General features: G+C 36.8%; 1 protein-coding gene across 1 annotated transcript in view; it reads right to left on the bottom strand.

Moving 5' to 3' along the window:
- TTC29 (tetratricopeptide repeat domain 29) overlaps positions 1-12,385 on the bottom strand; it is a 264,021-nt gene extending 251,636 nt beyond the window's left edge. Inside the window, 4 exon segments of the mRNA XM_023226242.1 lie at positions 7,397-7,480; positions 9,600-9,697; positions 12,315-12,349; positions 12,352-12,385. Coding sequence (XP_023082010.1) covers positions 7,397-7,480; positions 9,600-9,697; positions 12,315-12,349; positions 12,352-12,385 — 251 coding nt within the window.
- Positions 12,386-21,574: the final 9,189 nt, after the last annotated feature.

Raw genomic sequence — 21,574 nt, 5'->3', positions numbered from 1 at the left:
TTTTCTGGCTATACAGTATCTCTGATGTACAATACAGCAAAGTGCAATAGAAGAAGGTATGCCTGTATTTAATTCAACTTAACATGCTTACACTTCGGCTTGAAGACAAGCACTTAAAGTATATTGAAAGATTTTTATATAGTGATATGTAGAAACTTGGGATTAATAGTTAAAGCACACACATATATACACATAACATGCACACATACAATATATATATATATTTATAGACACACACACTACATATATTTGTGTGTGCGTATATATATATATATCTTGATAAGATATATATATCTTGATAAGTTGCCTTCCTAGATCAAAGAAAGGGTGATCATATTTTAAATGGTCTCAGAGAGTCACTGAAATACAAACATGAAGTTTTAAAAGCTTCCAAATAATAAAAACTATTAAGGAAAAGTATCTCCTACAAACTTATATTCTCATTTTCATTTCTTATAATTAGACATTTAAATGCTTTTATTTTAAAAGAGAATAAAAAAATAAAAACAAAAGAGAATGATAATGCTGTTCCCTTCTAATCTGGAGGTGGGCATCACCTGATTATGCTTCCCAGAAAAGCCCCTGGTCTGGTAATATCTGTGGAAACCCTGGTGAAGCTAAATAGTTCTTGTGAATCCATAACTTGGTTTTGCTTTAAACAGTGAGATAGTGACACTGGTTATTACCACATCTCCAATTTCCAACATAGAAAACAGAACAGGATACGGATATAGGCCAGGGAGATGATTTTTCCATAGTTGCAGTAACCTCAGTAATTTTAAGGATTGTTTTTTAGCCATAATGGAGACTTGAAAAGGGTCTAAATAGTTTTTAATCTTCCCTGTTTTCTTAATACAGAAAGAACACACTATCAAAGACAAAATACAACATAATAAAACCATCTTGCCCATACATTGAGAGTGATGTGGCTGGATCATTGTTTATCCCACTGACTGACAGTTCTGGCTGATTCATCCTCTGTGGTACCTGTGTGCTGGTCTCCTTTTATGTTTTTTTATTTATCACTTTGTCCTATCACACTGAAAAAGGAATTTCCCAAATGGTTTTTAAATAGAGAAGTACATTTTGCACTTACAGGTTTATGGGCTATTGTAGGAAAAAACACATCCTCCAGCTATATTCTGTGTATTTCTAAAACTGCGAGTTTATCTGTACATTTCTGAAAAGTTTTTATTGCAACTTGAAATTTTCTTAAAAAACTGCCTGGGTACAATGGCTCCCAGCTTTCATGCCAGCACTTTGGAAGGCTGAGGTGAGAGGACTGCGTGAAGCCAGGAGTTCAAGTTCTATCTGGACAACATTGAGTCCCTGTCTGTATAAAAATAAAAAGTCCTCTCATTGATTAGTATTGTAAGTTTGAAATATATCTTATTTAAAACTCTGCCTTTAGTACATGATGAAAATGATACTTAGTACAACAAAAAGGTATTTAAAGAGAAATGATAAATTAATATCACTACATAAATCAACACATAAAGTTAATGCAAAATATTTAGGCTATTTATACTATTAATAAATGCTAAAAGCCAAAGAAAAATAAGCAATGATAATTAATAATAGTCTGAATTGAGTGTCATCTACATGTGTTTCACATAGAGAATCTCATTTAATTCCTGTAAGAATTTCTTGTTATTATGCTCTCCAAATAGTTGTGGAAAGCAAAGATGAGAGAAAGCAGGTAACCTCCTTAAAACAATACAGGTATTACATAACAAAGCCAAGTTTTCAACTGCAGAAGGAATCAGCTCCTCTAATAGCCAGAGTTGCAAGTCATGACTCCGATGCTTTCCTCTTAAGAGACATTTTTTTTAAATGTCTATTAGAGCTGGTAAGCTTAAACATCTATGTGAAAATAGTATTTTAAAGCAAACTCCTAAAGGACACAAAGATACAAATGCGTAAAAAAATTGGCATTTCTATGTGCTGTTGACATTTGAAATCTTTTCTTTTATCTCTATATTTGGTTTTGGTGAAAATTTGAGACCATTTTTTTGCACCTAGTGAACATTGTTGTTTTATTCTGTCTTGTTTTGTTTTTCAAAAATCTCCTTCCAACTACATTTTTAAAATTCCCCAATTTTAAACTTTATTGATATCAGTCTTTTCCCCCTTCTTCTTTCCGTTTTTTCTTCTTCTTCCCTTCCTTCTCTTTCTTTTCTTTTAAATCATGGCAAAACGGTCTTTTCATTCCTGGTTTCATATCCTAGAGATCTGATCTAGAAGACAATGCCAGAATTTTTTCAAAAAGGAGTGACAATTCCTTCTCTCTTTCCATCTGCATTCTCTGTAATCACTTATTTTTTAAAAATATTCATGAGAAAGAATTTTTCTCTTCATTTTGAAACACCAAAATCTTCTTTCCTAGCAAGAAACGGGTTCTTCCTTCTCTTGCCCACCTATCTCTGTCTCATCTGGAGATTAGTCATGTAAACATTTGCTTGGCAACTGGCTTCTTCAGGAAGTTAATTTGCAAACCTCCATAGAGAATTTAATCTATTACTTTACCAAACAGCAAACTGTTTTAAGAGAAACCAAAATGATTTCATAAAAAATTTCAAAAGTAAACAAAAATGAATTAAGCAGAGTAAGAGCACACTTGAAAGGATCTAACTTTCAATAAAGAATTATGAAATACTGTATCTTAAATACATGGGCTTCATCTTGCTCCATATGTTTAGAATGCCAAGGCATTGTGCAAATCCAGAAGCTAGATTTGCATATAAAAAGTATATTTGTAGTTCATAAAAGCACCTTTGGATGAAAATTTTGAAATTCAAGATAAAAACCTAGTCTGCAAAAAAAAAAAAAAAATGTAGACTGGCAAAACACTAATTTACTTTGAGTAAGTATAATACAATTCAAAATGAGGCAGGAGAAAAATACTTTAAAAGATATGAAAGTAAAGTGTTCTTTGTTTCTTTACAGCCCAAACTCACTGAATATAGTAACAAACAGTCCTAACTGCCACTGAGCTTGCTGACAAAGTGATGTTCAATAAACACCCACTGATGATACTAAAAATAAGATATTCGGAAAGAAAGTAATATCTTAGAGATGCACACAATTCTGAACCAAATATATTCTTCCATATAATAGAACTTGATATCTGAAGCAGAAAATAATATTGAGCAGATTAACATACTCTGTCCCCAGCTGATTTTGTTTCCTCATATACATAGCTAAATCTGTGAAGTGCCCTCTAGAAATGTTTATTTGAATCTATAAATGACTCTTTTATTACTTAGCTACTCAAAGTAATTATGATATGATAATAAGTGATATTTTAAGTTCTTTTTGGAAACAATGCATTCTGATAATATTATACAGAATTAAAAACCCGACGCACAGAAACTCTTCTGACATGACTGTCTGTACTTGTTAAAGATCAGTTAGATAGCAGCAGTGAACCATTTGAAGTTCACTGCTAAGTCAAATTTGACTTGGTAGTTTCAAGTCAAATCATCATTATCAAATATGGAATGTGAATACAATGGATTTGATTGTTTTAAATGAACCTATAAGGCACAACAATAATCTAGTTACTTAGAAAGTAATGAAGCATACTGAAATTTCTTCTGTGAAGGTAGATGATACAAAACCCGGAGGCCCTTTGCCTTTGAACAATTCTATCCATTCCAAAGTAAAATACACCCCCGTCACTTGGGTTTGGCCATTCCAGTGACAACTATATGTTAGCTTACCCTGCTTCCTTACTCATTTACATTTTATTATGAGGTCAAGGAACGGCTCACTGTGGAGGTCACATTCAAGTTGACACCTGCATAAGAAGTGTCAGCAATAAGGCCATTTCGGGAGTAGAGACTGGTGGGGAGAAAGAGAGAGAAGGTCAGAGTTCAGTAAAGTCCAGACCACGCATAGCTTCAGGCCAGGTGAAGAATGGGAAGCTTTTGGCAGATTTTAAGCAGGGGGATGTCATGATCTAATGTTTTCAAAAGACCACTCTAGCAGGAGGAGTGTGGTGGAGTGAGAGTGGGTGTGGGTGTGGGCAGACATGATGGCAGCTCTGCAATGAAGACCAGGAGATGAACACAGGATATATTTTGGAGTTGTATCTGATCGGGCATACTGATGGATTAGAGGGGAGTAGCAGTAAGCAAGGTAAAACTCAAGGCTGCCTTGATGGTATTTACTGAATTGAGGAAAGGCTGTGGGAAGAATATTGGGGATAGGAGAGGAGTAGGGGTGAAGCAAGAGTCCAGTTTTGGGTTATATTAACCTTGGAATGTCTGTGATATATCCAAGTAGACACATCAAGGAGGCAATTGGATCTAAAAACTTTCAGCTTGGTAGAGAGGTCAGTGCTGGATTTATAAATTAAGTAGCCATGGAGTTATTGCTAATGTTTAAAGCTGTAAGACTGGGTCCAGGTTGAGAGTGTGGCTGAAGTGCACCTAGGACCCAGCCTTTGGACACCTCACCACTGAGAGTTTGGAAAGAGAAAACCAGCCTGCAAAGAAGACTGAAGTGTTCCAGTGTGGAGGAAAACCATAGAAAATGGCATCCTGAAAGTCACAAGCACATAATGTTCAAGACGATGAGAGCGTTCAACTTGGTCAAATGCTGTGAAGACATCAACGAAGCTGGAAACAGAAACATAACTATTAGATGTGATAAAACTAGAGGTCATGGGTGACCTTAAAGAGGCATTTCAGTAAGTATGGGGGCTGGAAACCTATTTAGAGTCAACTGAGGCAAAAATGAAACGTGAAAATATTAAGACAGCACTTTTGTTTGCTGTCTTGGGTAGAGAAAAATGGGGTAGAACCTGGAAGGGGATAATATGCCAAGAAAAATGTTTGAGTAGAAATGAATACCAGTGAGACTGATCCAATGAAAATGGAGAAATTGATGGTATAGGAGAAAAACAAATTTAACTGCAGGAGAAAGTCTTGGGAGCAGGTAAGAGGGGATAAGAGGAAGCACAGCAGAGGGACCATTAGGAACTCTCCAACCACCGCATTGGGAGGAAAGTCAGAGCGTGTGAGTTTACACATAAGTAGGTTGGTATATTTTGAGGTACATGATGAGGGGTTATTTTGAAACTAGACACAGAGCATATGTGTACTATGGGATATCAAAGCCAGTGTACATCATTTGTATTAATGAGTATACACAAATATATTGCTCACCATCTTAAAGACATGAATAAGGCAGTAGAGAGAGGGATTTGAGGATATATCTTAGACATTGTTTTTGCCTGATTTGATTCTTCCATTTCTACCCATTACATTTTCATATACTGAAGATCTATGACTTTCTAGTTAGATAATTTTATAATGCTACCAGACAGGGAGCTAAACTCAAAATCTATCTTCCTTGAGAAGTTCTATCCTATTGTCTTAGTCTTCTCTGATTGTTTCTTGACCTCTAGGCTGCACCTCACAGGACAGTTGGCACTCAATCATTTCATATTTGTCTGCTGCTCATAGGTCTTATTGTCTCAAATGGATGTTAAGGTTCCAGGATGCGGCCAAGTATTTTACAATAAAATATCATTGTCTCTCCCACTGCAAAAAAAACTAGTATTAGATATAAAGTGAGTACTTAATAAATGTTTGTTGATCAATTTATCTTTTAAGGGTTGAATGGCTATAAAGAGTTTTATACAGTAATTCCTTGGCTAACAGACTACACGTAATTCTTCATGGCACCTGCTGGGCATTGCTGGGAGATGCTGAAATCATTCATCAATTTTCTCCTTTTTATGCTATTCAATTAGTCTGTCTAGGGCAAGGTCTAGAATGTATATCAATCAAAAGCACAATAATGACCTGTGTACAAGCTATCTCCATACTAATGATTTGCATCCACTATCTTACAGAAAGAGCTTTGGTCTAAGAAAGCACTGAAGTGAAGGAAACTTTAAGGAGAATACTGTAGTAAGAACTGAGAATTACCCAGTGTTACTGTTGCAAATAGTTTAATGATGAATTTGAAATCAATTTGGCAGTACCTTTAGTGGAAAAATAATATTAAGAGAATACTCATCACTATAGCCTATTTTGCATTGTCTTAGATAAAATTTTTCTTCAGCCTGCACTGAAAGCTTAAATGTCAGTAGACTTTTAGTATATGGACTTCTAGTTTGTTGAAATTATGTGTAGCATGTTTAATTTTTAATTTAATTCCAATTCTTAAGGCAATTAAAACTATTTGGATATAATATTTAAATCAGAATCCAAATATGGCATACATACATTTTTCTTTTAAGAAGTAGTTGTACTGTCATACAATATTGACCTTTAATTTTATGTAACAGGTTATCATGGAAAGTTAAAGAATTAATCATCAGAATATCATTTAACCAAAAATCCCACATACTATACATGGTAGTCCATAGAGCTCTGCAGAAGTGAGTGATTACAGCTACTGTAAAATTTTGTCATTCTATAAAGTAGTTATTGACAGAATAAATGACTGTTTATCCATGTTATATGCAAATTGATAAAGATAATATCTGATAAAATGGAAAACACCAAGAGACTGAGAACTTCAGAATATATGAAACCCACACCAAAATATAATTAGCAACACTCTTTCAGCAGAATCCCATAGCATGAGACAATATTAATAGAGAGAATCTTTTAAGAACATTTGTTGCATAAAATATTTTAATTGAAACAATTAATGAATTCCATAAGATAAGTGTAGATTTACAAGATTTCCATTTTTCAATACTTATATGAAAAGATCTGATAACAGAGCCACTAAGTATAGGTAAGAAATATTAAGCCTGCTTAGCTATTATTCCAGGTTTCTATTCATTTCTCACTAACTTACATTGATTTTTGTACTGCTTTTATTCATCCTATAAATTAGACTCCAACTGGTGATAAAATGTCAAAGTTTGCGTTGTTCATCTAAAAAAAATAAATCTAGACAATTTAGAATTATTTTAAAATTAACCAATAAACTATGATCCATGTGTTCTCTTTGTGAGTGCTTGGGTGGAAAAGGAGACATATTAGTACATTAGTAAGGTGTTTCTTTTTCTTTAATCACCAGGAGAAAAGATATATGAATCTTTTTCTTAAAGCTTTTTTCCTTCCCACAGAGACAACACATCTTAAAACGAAGGTTAACAAGCAATTAATAGCACAGACTTAACTAAATATTGCAAATGTGATCGTATAATATCTTGGTAAATATGGGAATTTTGAGAGCCATAAAATTAAAGACTTTGATATGTGTGAGATCAATAGACATGACTTATCACTATTTAATATGAGCTTTAATTTTTAAATGCCATGTTCCAATGAAAAAGTATATTACACAGGAAAATTGAAATTTCAATAAAGAATCAAGACAAAAGAAACAAACTTTATATTAAAGAACCTCTAAAGGTTGTACTTACGCAGCAACCTCCTCTTTTGACAATCCTTTGAAATTCACCTCTAGATAATGATCTATGTCATCTTTTTCTTTGATCAATTGAGACCTAAATGAAATAGAAAGAAATAATAAAGCACCACCTTATCAAGTTGAAAAGCTACCAAACATGTAAAATGCCACTAGGAGAAGAGAAATATTTAGGGTAGAATACCATATATAATAAACACAATAGCTATAGAGTTAGGTCGTTGATCATTTCAAAATTTTATCTTTCCTGAATGGAAAATGATAAGGAAGAATATTAAACCCAGTATGTAAACAAATAAAACACCAACACCTTGAAATAATTCACTTTCTACTTAAGAGTCTTCTCCTCAAAGCTTACAAGATCTTCTATTTTGCTCACATTTTTTCATGGTGTAACTTTCCACCTACTGAAGTTATATACTGTTTGGCACAGAATCCAGAGCCCAGAACACCTGTTTGATTCAAATGTATAACATGAATTTGTCCCAAACATTACTCAATTTTGTCCTGAAATGCTCTTTGAACAGTTTGTAAAATCACACATAAAACTCAAATTACTAAAGATTCAAGGTGCAAAATGATTTTAAGAAGCCCTATTGAAAATATATTATACTTGTAGTGCATTCATTCTTCACACCCATTTGCACCTTTAAAAATAAGCATGCTATCAACTTCTCATAACTATGATGATATGGAACTAAACAAATATCAGTGTTTTATTCAGAAGCTATTAAAGAATGTTGATACAAACTTTGCCTTTATGGGATATGATAAAAATCTTTTTCTTCAATGAAATAAATACAAGAAAAAGTTTTCTTTAAAACTCTTCCTATCCTACGGATATGAGATTTGGCTACGCTTTTGCTCACCTTGAAAACAAAATATAAATTAAATCCTTTAAAAAGAAAGAATAAGCTTTTTCAGACTTCATAAATATTTTACATTATTCAAAAGTAAAACAAAAAATATGTATATATATGTTATAGTATACACACATGAATTATACATTCATTGAAAGATTTATCTGCTATAGGAAAAGAAAATTTTGATTTACTATTTTAAAATAATTTTTATGTTAGTTTAGCTGAATGTATTTATTTTGGTCCAGGGGCTTTGGTCTTTCCTAGAAGAAATACTAAAAATGAGGCATGAGAACAAAGAAGCCTCCTAATACTTTGATCATTATGCCTGGCAGGAATGGAAAAGTAGTCATATAAAGAAAATAAACCTTTGTATGCAAACTATTTATATTGGTAAATAATATGTGTATTACAAAAAGTCAATAGAATTATAAATGGCAATTTCAAAATAGCACAGTCAGTTAATATTCATAATTATGACAAAATATATCAGTTTCTCTGTCCTGCATTTCCTCAGTGACACTTTGAGTAGCTCAGCAGTCACTCATGGGCAGCAGCAGTTTGATGATGCATTTTCAGGCCCCAGCATCATTTCAGGAGCTGATTCATGCCCTCCAATCTATCCTACAAGTAAGGCTCTACCCTCCTTCTTCCTAAACATAAGTCAGCCCTTGGGACCTTATAGATTAAAAGCATTACACCTTTCAGTCTGGGCATGGTGGCTCATCCCTACAATCCCAGCATTTTGGGAGGCCAAGGTGGGTGAATCATTTGAGGCCAGGAGTTCCAGACCAGCCTGGCCAGCATGGCAAAACCTGTCTCTACTAAAAATACAAAAAATTAGCTGGGCATAGTGGTGCATGCCTGTGGTCCCAGCTACTCAAGAGGTTGAGGCACGATAATCACTTGAACCCAGGAGGCAGAGGTTGCAGTGAGCTGAGATGACACTACTGCACTCCAGCCTAGGTAACAGAGTAAGACTCTGCCTTAAAAAGAAAAAAGCTTTACACTTTTCATTCCGAAAGCTTCTGCTTTCTGTTTTCCATACACATTTAAAACAGGAAACTTATCTCCAAAACTCTATGGGAACCATGATATAATTGCAATAGGAAATAAAATGATGAAATAACAACTAGATTAATAAATAAATAAATATATTTGCAGTATTTGAATGTGGTTCAGAAATCCTTTTGAAACAGCAGATTTCAATATTCTCAATATAACAAGGTATTTTTCTCTTCTCTTGAAATGATTTTATTTTCTGAGATACATTATTGACATTTCTTACTACAGAAAATTCATTCTGTAGGAAAATAAGTAAAAACCAGGGGCATATACCTTGGAATTTTTCTGGAGGAGCAAGGCAGCTTCTGTCTGGCTAAGGCTGTAAGCTTCGGGCGTGTCATGGGCAGTGGGGGCAGGGTGGTCATTTTGGACTACAAAAAGAAATAAGTAGAAATTGTATTTTAAAGAATAAATCTTTCGAAGGATCCTTTAAGACATTATTAGAGATTCACAGTCTGTCATCTTAGTTGAGAATGTCTACATGTAGTGCTATAGCTGTATTATTCAGGAATGATGCTCAGTGAGTGGATTCTGTAGGTTGCTTCTCTCATTATTTTCCTCCATTGTCTGCTTTTTGGCCAATTTATTATTTGTCTGTATCTTCACTACAAAGTAGATAAGAAGAAAATATGATAAAAGCATTGATGGTTCAGTTGGCATCTTTGGTAAGAGTTTTGTAAGGGACATGATTGCAATTAAAGAATAAAGATTTTTAGGATAGCTACGGATTTCCAATGTTTATGTGTTGCTTTCCTGTTATTATCAATAATTGAAAATTGCTCATACTTGCTGTTTTCTAAAAGCCTTATTGCTCACAAATAAAGGCTTTCCCTTAGATGTGATAGATGATAAGAACAATTCTCAACAAGGAGACAGCTGCCCTGAGAAAGCACACAGCCATAACAATATAATGAATCACTTCACAATGTACTGTTTTTAAAAAGTTTTAAACAAAAACAACTTTATCTCACACTTTACATGGGTCAGGAATAAGGACAGGGTATGACAGACATGGATTTTTTCTCCTCCATGATGACAGGAGCCTCTGCAGAGAAAACTCAGAAGCTGCAGTAACCCAATGATAGGGGACAGGAATCACCTTGAAGTATCTTCACTCACTTTTCTAGTGGTTGATGCTAACTCTTAGCTGGGACTCAACTGGGGCTATCTGCTAGAACTCATACATGTGGTCTCCTCATGTGGCATAGGCTTCTTCACATCATGGCAACCTAAGACTTCTTATGTAGCAGCTCCAGGCTCCAAAGGCAAGTATTTTAGAGAAAAGCCAGGCAGAAGCTTTATCCCCTTTTAGGGTCTACCCTTGGAAGTCACATAGCATCCACTTCTGCTGTAATAACAAGTTCACCCAGATTCAAGGCAAATGAACACAGAACCACCTATTGATAGGGGAGTGTCAAAGTTTCATTGTAAGAAAAGAATATGGCATGGGAGATACTGTTGCAGCCCTTTTTGGAAAATGCACTGTGCCACAGTGGTGAGCAATTAGGAAGGCAAGTCTATAAAATCATGTTATCTAAATCTTACTCCAAAGGGACACGTGGACACAATGTCTGTGAACTTAGAATAGAAAATTTGTTACATGGTGCAAGGGCTCTCAGATGCAAAAGAATCCATGCTTCTGTTAAATAGAGAGGCATCCAAAAGGCCAGGGGCTCCTGATCTCAACCCCTCTATGTCCACCAGGTTTGACCTGTACTCTTAGCTTCACCAAGCAACTGAAAGGCTTGTTTTAGGTTTTAAATGGCTTATCTTCAGCATTACTACCTGTGTGACCCAGGGAAAATCACAATAAAATCTGGGCCTTGAATATATTCAGCAGATATTTAGTGAGCTCCTTTTTGGTGCCAGGCACTGTTCCAGGTGCCAAAGATACAGCAGTGAAGAAAAAGACAAAACTCTCTGATCTCACAGACTTTGCAGTATGGGGGTAAATATGGAGAAAGACAATACACAAATAAGCAAAATATATAGAACCTCAGATGTTGATAAGATTCTCTACTGGAAAACAAAGCAGGGAACTAGAAACTACCCAAATGCTCACCAATGCAAAGAGATGAATAAAAACAGAAGCAGACAAGCTCAAAGACATTACAGAGAATTTTGTTGGGTGTCCCAACAGTGTAACATCTTGAGGGTTACTATAAAAACTGGCTTTTATTCTCATTGAGGTAAGAATCCACTGGAGGATACAGGGCATAGAATTGACATGATCTGACTTTCATCCTGAAAGGATCACTCTGACTTTTTCTTTCAGGTTAGACTGTAGTAGGGGAAAGGGTAGACAGCAGAGAGGCTAGCTCAAAGTCTCCTGTGAAATGCAGGGGAGAGACGGTGGTGGCTTAGGTAGGAGTAGAGAAGGAGAGATGTAGTCAAACCTGAAATAGAACCACCTCTGGATGGCTGAGACACAATATTCCTCTAGTGCTACGAAGCCATGGTGGAGGTGGGGGTGGAGAAGCACTAAGACGAGAGAAAATCTTCTGAAATTCAGTGTAAACAGACAGCTTCGTGTTACTGAAAAAGATTATTACCCTGGCCTAAAAATCATTTTTCACATAATTAAAGAGAATTCTAATGGAGATCAGTGGTTTATTTTAAATATACTAGAATCCCAGTACTACCAGTTTATCAAGGCGTGATACGATCTATGAAACAAAATGCCTACTTATTTTTATGCAGTGGTAGCTTTAAAGTACACAATCTAAACAGTAAATGTTAGTCCTCTCCTGCAGACTAAACATTAGAAACATACTATATTACCCTTCATAACTTCATAACATAATGACTTTTTTTTTAACTTTAAAAATCTATTTTTCTGATTAGATGTTACATTAAATAGTTGAGTTACTGGAATAACAAGAACTTACTAAATGGCGACATCATACAGAGCATACGGTAAGAAGTTATGACTCATGTGAGGTTTGAAGGGACACCAAAGCTCCCCAAACGGGCCTCCCAAGAGCTTACTTCACAGGAGCTGTGAAGACTGTTCCACAGAGTTCAGAGTCTTCCAATGTTACAGTGAACATCTGAATCATCTAAGTTCTTAACCCAGACCAGTGTAGCCCTAGGAAATTTCAAAAGGGAGAGAGGAAAACAACTAAGTGTGCCTTATTTGGGGCATTCCATCATCTATAAATTTTAGATTCTTTTCTAAAAGCCCCACTTGACTTGCCAAAGCATTATGCAGTTGGCACTGGGGCCAGAGTAATCTCTTCATAATTGCAGGGGTCTTTGAAGAGTTCACTAAGGAGGTTCAAAATGAGGAACAGTGCTTGCAATTTCCTTGAATACTAAGAATATCCAGCTATTTGTAGACAGATAAAAGAGAGCAGCCCCCAGAGGTGCTGATCCAGTCAACATAGCTCATCCAGGTGAGTATAACTCCCCACCAAAGTTGGCATACCAGCATGTTATATAAAATTTATCTTTTTTGATGTTTACTTGAGATCGAATAGAAACCAAATGCAAATAACATACATGGAGAGGGGTATGTCTTCTTTGTCATACAGATCAACTGCGCTTTTTTTTTTTTTTTTCAAACTCTGAGTCAACGTTTCCTACCATTAAAGTTTCAGCTGCCAGTTCCTTCATTTTGCTCTCCTCTGATCTGAGAACATTAGCAGCAGGAGCACCTTTACTCTTAAATTTAGTTTAATGTAAGTACTGCAAGCCCTGCTGGCAAGCCTCAAGGCACAAACTCTGAATGGGGGGTGGTCAGAGCTGAATGATAAAGTGGAAAAAAGTTATCAGAGCTGAATTATAAAGTGGAAAAAAAAAAGCATGTTGGAAAAAATATCGCTCAATCAAACTATGTTGGAAAGTTTAAGCTTAGAGTGAGGGTGGAAGTTGAACAGGCTTTCTCCTTGTTTCTGAACCCCACATCGTGCCTTGCCAATGCCTATTGGGAAAGGGAACTTTGTTTCTTAGAATCAATACATGGCCACATAAGGTATTTTGTTTTACATAACAGATAATGTGTGATCTGAATTTTATGACACAGTTAATATCTTGAATGCACCAAATATTTAAAGGGGTCCTGTAACAAATTACTTTCTTATCTAAGTAATTGCCATCTTTTATGCCTTATAAGTTCAAGCAGGGTTTGCGGTACTTACATTAAATTAAATACCTGTAAAGAAAGCCTTTTGGTCTTTGTTAATGTGAGTTGTATCATTTTCCTGGTGTTGGTCAGACAGCATTCTCAGTTTCCATGTGAGCTCCAGCCTAGACTCAACAATGAAGAATGGGACTAGTGCTATGAGGTGACTGACCCACGCCTGTAGCATAAATGGAGCACATCACCATTAGTTATGGCACCTCCTTAGGGTTCTCCTAGATCAACATCTCAGGGGAAAACACACAAGATAGGTGTGACTGCAGGAAAGGATATTGCTCAGGTTCAGGTGAGTAAGAAAGAAGAAGAATGAAAGATACCTCTTTGGCTGGCACCAGGATGAGCTTAGCCCCAGGAGGTCAGGCGGAATCAGCCTCTTAGGAGGACCCAGAGGCACCTCCCCAGTGCCAGCAAGTGGGCAGTGCTGCAGTATGGCACCATCGGGTGCTGGGACAAAGATCAAAAGGCCGCCTGAAGCCATTCCACTGTTGGTATTCAGAAGAGATTTGGTGCACCCTTTGATCTGCTGGTTGGCTCTTGTATCACAGTTACAATCTCTAAGTTTGGCCCCCACATGCAAAGACAAATGAGAATGGAGAAATACAGGATGAAAGGTTTGAGAGTGCTAGGTCAGGCTGAATGTGTCCCATGGTGTGAGTTTAAATTTTTGGCCCCCAAGTAAAATTCTTCAAAGAGTAACCCCCCTTCCCTCTATCCCCAGAGATGCCTTTATCAGGAAACACAAAGGAGGGAGGCCTACTACTGTGTAAACGGAGGCTACTTGGAGAATGACTATGTCTGAGGCTGACCAGTGTCTCCAGGGTTCAGTCACTTTGGAGTAAAAACTGAGATGAGAGAAATAAAGCCAGTAAAGCACAGTATGCGAGTTTATCGTACATCATCACAAGTTCAAAACAAATATGATTTTACTAAAAATCATTCATAAGAATTACAACTTTTCTATTATCACAAGCTCTTTTACTATGAAAGTTTAACGAAAACTACAGAAGAAATATTACTATGCTCCCTAAGTAAAGAAAAAATAAATTTATGAAGAGTCACTAATAATGTTTATTCTTGGTATCATAATTTTTTGACACTTCTGGCACTCTCTCGTGGGTAATTAGATAGGTTGTTAAGTAAAATAAATAGAAAATACATTTCCTACCAACTGACATTGATAGCTAAATCACAAAATCAAGCAGGAAAAGAGTCTGAAGGCAATCCATATTTCACTTGACTTACATTTGCAGATTACTGCTGATAGTCTCTCCAGGCTTATAGACTTCAGCCTGAAAATCAGAAAGCAAAGAATAATAGCAAAAAAGAAAAGAAGTTTAAAATCAGTCAGTAGTGTAACTCCTCTCCCCACCCCGAGTCATGGAATAAGATTCACTCTTACAACAAATACTACTAAGTTCCTACCATCTAAGTTTAGATGAACTTTTAAAGAAAATCCCCAAGTATAGATCCTATAGGAGAAACTAATCACTAAATCAGTGAAATGCCAAAACATCTGAAATATGTATATGTATTGATGTATTTCAATACAAATGTGACATTAGGGATAACCATTTGCTCTCTCAAATTTACAAGATAGAGTTATCTTTGCCAAAAACCGAGAGCATCTCAGTTCCCTTTCTTTTCCCACCTAGTTCTCAACAGGACTAAAGGACTTATCCTATGTATAGTTTTTCACTTCCCTCAGAGGGTCAGTTGAACTGGGGAACAAGAGGAACTGGCGCCTTTCCCTACTTCTCTTTCAATTAGTTTCTTGAGGTACGTGGCGAGGGCCTGGACTCAGGAAGCTTGAGAAAGACTGATGGAGGAAGGGCTGTAGGGGTCAGGGAAGGGGCTGCCTAAAGAACAGCCCGCCTCTCCAAGGAACTGAGGAAGTCCTGTCCCAGCCTCGCCCCTGCCGTCACGAACCTCGGTGCACTCGCCCAGTGAAACAACTTCAGTTTTCCCTTCCACCGAAGTGAGTCCCCCACCGGCGGCAGGTGCTGGGCGTCGGCGCCGCCCCCTCCTCTGTTAGTGATTCCGAGGCCTGGCTGCGCCGGCGCGGAGAGAGGGGACGCCGAAAGCATCTCCAGGGAAACTGAGAGGCAAGGCGGGACGACCGGGGGTGGGGTTAGGCTAAACCGGGCCTTGGGATTGGGGCAGCTCCCAGACTCTTCGGGCTTGGGGGCGGAGTCTGGCGAGGGGCGGAGCTTACTGACGGCCGGGCGGGGCCCCCAGACAGCGGAGGCTTTTCGAGCACGGTTGCTTTCAGAAGTTAGCTCGCTTTTAGGCATTTTCACATAACCCAAGGGGCTCGAATTTGCCACTTTCATTTCTTTCGTGGCCTTGCATTCTCAATGTTTTTCTTCATTGCCCTTTTGTCCACAGGATTGATAGGAAAACGCTGAGCCAGGCATTCATGACCCCGTGACCTGAAGCCAATTTATCCATCTAGCTAAGTCATTCATTCTCCTCTTCCTCAGCCTCTCTTGCAGTCAGAACCCACCACAAATGCCTTTTCCTGTCCTGTCCCCACAGACAATTCAATTTTGGATTGTGGTTCGCTAAATACTCAAGGTCTCTTTAAGAGAACCTCCCTGCATCTGTCATTCGTTTTGCATTTTTACCTGAAACTCAGGGTTTTATATTTACACTAAATAAATATCATCCTGTTAATCCTGGCCCATCATGCCATCTCTCCTCTCAGAATGAGTGCAAGGAAGTGAACCTTCTTGCTCATTCCCTCATATATATGGGGCAAGAAAGTGAGGCTTGCCGCTTGTTACTTCTAAAATACAGAAGTGCTGGAAAGTTAAGCTTTTGTTCCTTGTCTCCTGTCACGCATTGTAGGAGAATGAGTCAGCAATACTGCTCACACGAATCATTCTACTAACCATAAATCGATTCTATTTGGAGTACAAGCATATCAACCATAACCACACTGTCATTCTAACATCTGATTTGCTGTCACAAGTTGCTAAATTATTTCCAAGTAAGTTTACATTATACATTCATTGATGACTGTGACAATCTGTAACTGGGCTCCAGCCATCCCCCATACCAGTAAGACTCTCATTCTATTCTCATGAGTTTATTTTCCAATTTCAGCATCACCTTAACACACTCCACTGTGACCTGTGTGAATTCTTTTCCAGTCCTTGCTGCTTTTTCTGACTTAGAGGTTTGTGAATTCCATTCGCCTTCCTTTCTCACAGGAGGCTGTCTTAGTTGGCTTTCTAGGTAGTTCCTTCCTGCTTCTTTGGACTTACTTCTCCTACTTGCTGTTTTTTCACTATAAGTTCTTTGACTAATTCTCTTTCTCCTTCTGTTTAGCATAGAATTCCTTCAGTTAGAAAACTTCCTTCGCAAGTGACAGGAAACTGAAACGGGCTTAAGCAATAAAGGAAACTCACGGCAAACAAAGGATGCCAGATTCAGGTGCAACTTTATCTAGAGACTCAGGCCTTTCTGAAAGCTTTGAGGATTCCAGAATACCCCTACCTTTCACAGAATTAATTTCTCCTCCTCTCGCCTCCTTTGTCTTAGACCTACCTTTATTTTATCAGTATAACTTTGCATGGTGTTTGGCTTATGGGAACCAAACTTGCCTGAAAGATTTTGAGTACCTTGAAAGCACAGACTTTGTTTTATTGTTTTCTGAATTCCCTGGAATAGTACAAGGATTAGTATACAATATGTGCTCAAAACTATTTTTTGAATTAACTGAATGAATGACAGAATAGAGTGGTTTTTCAAACAGATTCTTCCTTATGTAATTCTTCTCATTGCTTCCTCAGTCTTCCCCACCTAGAATTCTAGGGAGAAGGTCAGGTGATGCAATTGATAATTTGAATGCTATTACTGACATAACAACCTCTAAAGTTTCCTCTTCCAATCTTTCTCTGGAGAAATGATTTTAGGTTAGGTCAGCTCCCTAAAGAAGCAAAGTGATAATTTTCTAGTACAAGCCAATCCATCTTAACTACTCCCCATAATTGTTCTCAAAGTGGTTTTGATATCTCAATCATCAATTTCTACAAGTAAAATTATTCTGAATTCTTCTTGTTTTACTAAACAAATCCCCAAGTAACATCTTAGGAAAGAACATATGAGATAAAATTTTTAAGTTCTTTCATGTCTGACAATATCTTTATTTTGCCTACGAACTTTTGGTAGGGTTGCACATTCTAAATTAACAATCATTTCCCTCTGAATTTAGAAGGCATTATTTCACTGTTTTCTAGTATCCAGTGTTCAAGATGAGAAGTCTAGTGCCAACTTTATTTTCCTTCCTTTGTATGTGATGTAATAGTAAGATCCATATGTGGTGACAACCACAAATCTGTGCGGCCTAAAACAACAACGTTTATTTATTGATTACAGTATGTCACCATCACAAGTCAGCCTTGGGTTTTGCTCCATGCTATGTCACAGGAGAGTCAATGTGAGAGAACCTTTGCCAGCCTGGAGGATAGCTGGTCTGTAGCAGAGAGATCATGAGAGTAAACTGCACATTAGCTTTAAAGTCTTCCTCCAAAAGGATACCCATCACTTTTGCATTTCGTTGGCCACAACTGAAATAGCCATGCTCAACTTTAAGAAAGCAGATATCTGCGATTTCACCTGTGTCTGAAAGACTAGATATCCATTAATGGTCATAATGATGGTCGTAGACCTGGTTTTTCCCCTCAACATAGGTATTTTTAGGTTACTTTCTTTATCTTTTTTGTTCTCGAATTTTATGGTAGAACTCTTCAGCTGAGTACTCACATCCTTCTTTAGATTTAGATAATTGTCTTCTATTTTTTAAATTATAATGCCCTTGTCTCAAATTTGTTCTATTATGTCTTTAAGATTCTGTTTAGTGAATGCAGATCCCTAGATTTGTCGTTTTTATCCTTGATCTTTTTAAAAAGATTTTTATTCTTTTTGCCTTTATATTCTAAAGTCTGTAAGTTTTTGACAATATTGCTTTTTAGTCTTTAATTGATTTTTTGTACATAGGAGGAGTCACATTCTTAGTCTTTGAGTGTTCTTGCTTTCTGATTGCTCCTTCTTTATAGACTCTTCTTTTATGAATGAAATAGTTTGCAATTACCTTTGAATATATTAATTTGTTTTTTAAAGTTGTCTTTTTATTTTTAATGTTTGTGGGCACATAGTGGGTGTATATATTTATGGAATACATGAATTATTTTGATATAGACATAAAATGTGTAATAATCACATCAGAGCAAATGGAGTACCCATCACCTCAAGCATTTATGCTTTGTGTTACAGACAATCCAACTGATACTCTTATTTTTAAATGTAGAATTAAATTATGATTGATTGCAGTCACTCTGTTGTGCTATCAAATACTAGATCTCATTCATTCTTTCTAACTATATTTTTGTACCTCTTAACCATCCCCACTTCCACCCCCATCCCCTCACTACCTTTCCCAGCCTCTGGTAACCATTCTTCTACTCTCTATCTCCATGAGTTCAATTGTTTGAATTTTGAGTGCCCACAAACAAGTGAGAACATGTGAAGTTTATCTTTTGGTGCCTGGCTTATTTCACTTAACCTAATGACCTCCAGTTCCATCCATGCTGTTGCAACTGACAGGATCTCATTTTTTTATGGTGGAACAGTACCTCAAAGTTGTCTTTTTTTTGTTAAATTATCTTCTCTTCCAGGAAAAGTGTTTCTTTTGTTAATGTTGAAATTTCTGTGTTATATACCATATTGTATTAGGTTACTCTATTAATTAGCATTAGGTTCAGCTGTGAGTAACAAACAAACAAGCAAACTACAGAATAGGAATGACACTCCATGGTGTCAGATTCCTAGTTCCTTCTGTTTTTGGCTTCACTACACATGGATTCCATTCCCAAGATTGCCTCACTGGTGATCCAGCTATTACATCTTATCCAAAGAAAGCCTGCACAGGGATGAGGGGGTCAAATGGGGAACCTAGTGGCTAAATTTTTAACAATGGAAATTGTGCTATCTAGGCATATTCAGAGAAGACTTAGTAGCCTAAAGTGCAAAGCCTGTATTAAGCATTTTCCACTGAGGCATCTTTGCTCAGAAAATTCCCCTTTCTTGACTGATATAACTGTTCTTTCCTTGCTTGAAGATACTGCTACTTCTTTGCGTAAGGTGGTTCTCTTGAAGAAAAAATACAATACATTTTTATTTACCCAACCTATCCAGATCTGTAATTACAAGTGAATTCCATCATGTCCTAGGGGACACTATTTTAAATATCCAAATCTGAGGAGGCTCTTGTAAACCCACACACATGCGCAAACACACACACACACACACAGAGACAGAGAGAGAGAGAGAGAGAGAGAGAGAGATGAATTTGCTGGTTTATATCAGTAAAACTCTAAGAACATTGTTTCCTTTCAGAATAGATTTTTGAAGATTCTTCAACAAAAAGGTTGGAATACAATATTAGAAAAAATAAATTTGTCAAATGAGTGCATTTTCCAGAGATTCTAAATTTCATGTGTTATTTTGGGTGACTAAGTGTATTTGACACTTTTCTGGTTTGGGTAATGCAAACCTTCCCAACTCTAAAGTAAGCTGTGTTGCAAAAAAAAAAAAAAAAAAAAAAAAAGTTTAAGTCTTTCAGAGACAGGAATGCTAGCATACATCATTATGTCTTACCTCCTAACTATGTTCCCTTAAGACCATGTTTAAATTTTCCATTCCTCAAGGATTTGAGATCTACAAAGCCAGAGACTTTGTAAGTTCATTATCATCATGTTTCCCTTGTTTAATAGCGCTAGTGGAAGATGTTAAACTGAAACAGGCACCATGACTTCAAGGGAGAGACAATGTTTCCAGGAAAGAAAGGCTAGATTATCAAATCTCATGGGATATTTGGTGTATTTACCACAAACATACAGCCATGCCATAGTGTTAATTAGTATGACCTGATCTACAGAGATCTACGATTATGATTAATTGGTTATGACATTGTTAGAAATCAAATAATGAGTAATCTACTTAGAATTTGACTTGTATGAGAAAAGGGGAAAATAAAGTCTCCTAAATCTGGTAAACGGAGACCTGACCTGAATTACCACAGTGGAGTGTAGAGAGTACTGGTCCCTCACCATGTTCTAAGACTAGACTCATAGAACATTGAATGAAAGAGCTCTGAACCCTGGGGTCCAGAAGTAACATCACAAGTGCACACTGTGAATCTTTCTCCTATTTTTTCTCAAAGGTAACTGTATTTATTTACTTAGGTAACTGCACCGGGGAGAAGAGTATATCCACAACTTTTGGATTGCCTGACATTAGACACTAACTCTGCGCTAATACTAACTTCTAGGGATCCAGAACAAACTTACTAATAGATTCCAGGTAAATTAATTTTTTTAATTCTAAAAGAAACCTAGTAGACTCTAAGCCCATCCTATAATTATTCCTCTGAGTCTACAGATATATGCAAAAAATGGCATAATGTTTTAGTGGCCATCTAACCTATGGAATAAAGGTTATTATGGTTTAAAAAAAGGGTCAAAGAGGCTCTGGGTCAGATAATTGAAAGGACTCACTAGACTCTGGTGATATTTACTCAGAAGGATTTTCTATGGTCAAAGGCTACACAGAATCAGGAATAAGAAAGCACAAAGCAACCTCAGGTTGGTCCTGAACACCAAGGTGCAACTTCTTTGATCCTCCCACTGTCACTCAGAATGCACTTCATCTTCACAGCAAAAGTTTACCAAGGGATCTTTCACACTCCACTGGTCACATAGCCAAAACATGTCTATGTATCAGGTAATACAGGTGAAGATTACCAATCTGTATTTTTTAAAGAGCGATGTAGACAAGCTCATATAGGGTGCATTCAAGGGAGCTTCAGGATTTAAATAGCATGTTATATATCACTAGCTAGTGCATTTCATTTCTATCTTGGCTGAAAGAGAGTACTGTGGCTCCAGCCATCTTTGGAGATAAACATAAAGCTACCACAGGCCAACTGCAAGCTAACCCCACACTTTCCTACCAAAATAGTAAATCAAAAGTAATAATTTCCAGGGGAATTTCAGACTTGAATATTTTAGGGGTGATCATTCCTAGCATATTCCTGTTTTATCTC

This window comes from Piliocolobus tephrosceles, chromosome 3 (genome assembly GCF_002776525.5).
Source record: "Piliocolobus tephrosceles isolate RC106 chromosome 3, ASM277652v3, whole genome shotgun sequence".
NCBI classification, from domain to species: Eukaryota; Metazoa; Chordata; class Mammalia; order Primates; family Cercopithecidae; genus Piliocolobus; species Piliocolobus tephrosceles.
The sequence above is the reverse complement of the archived record's forward strand: the minus strand, read 5'-3'. Positions and strand labels throughout refer to the sequence as shown.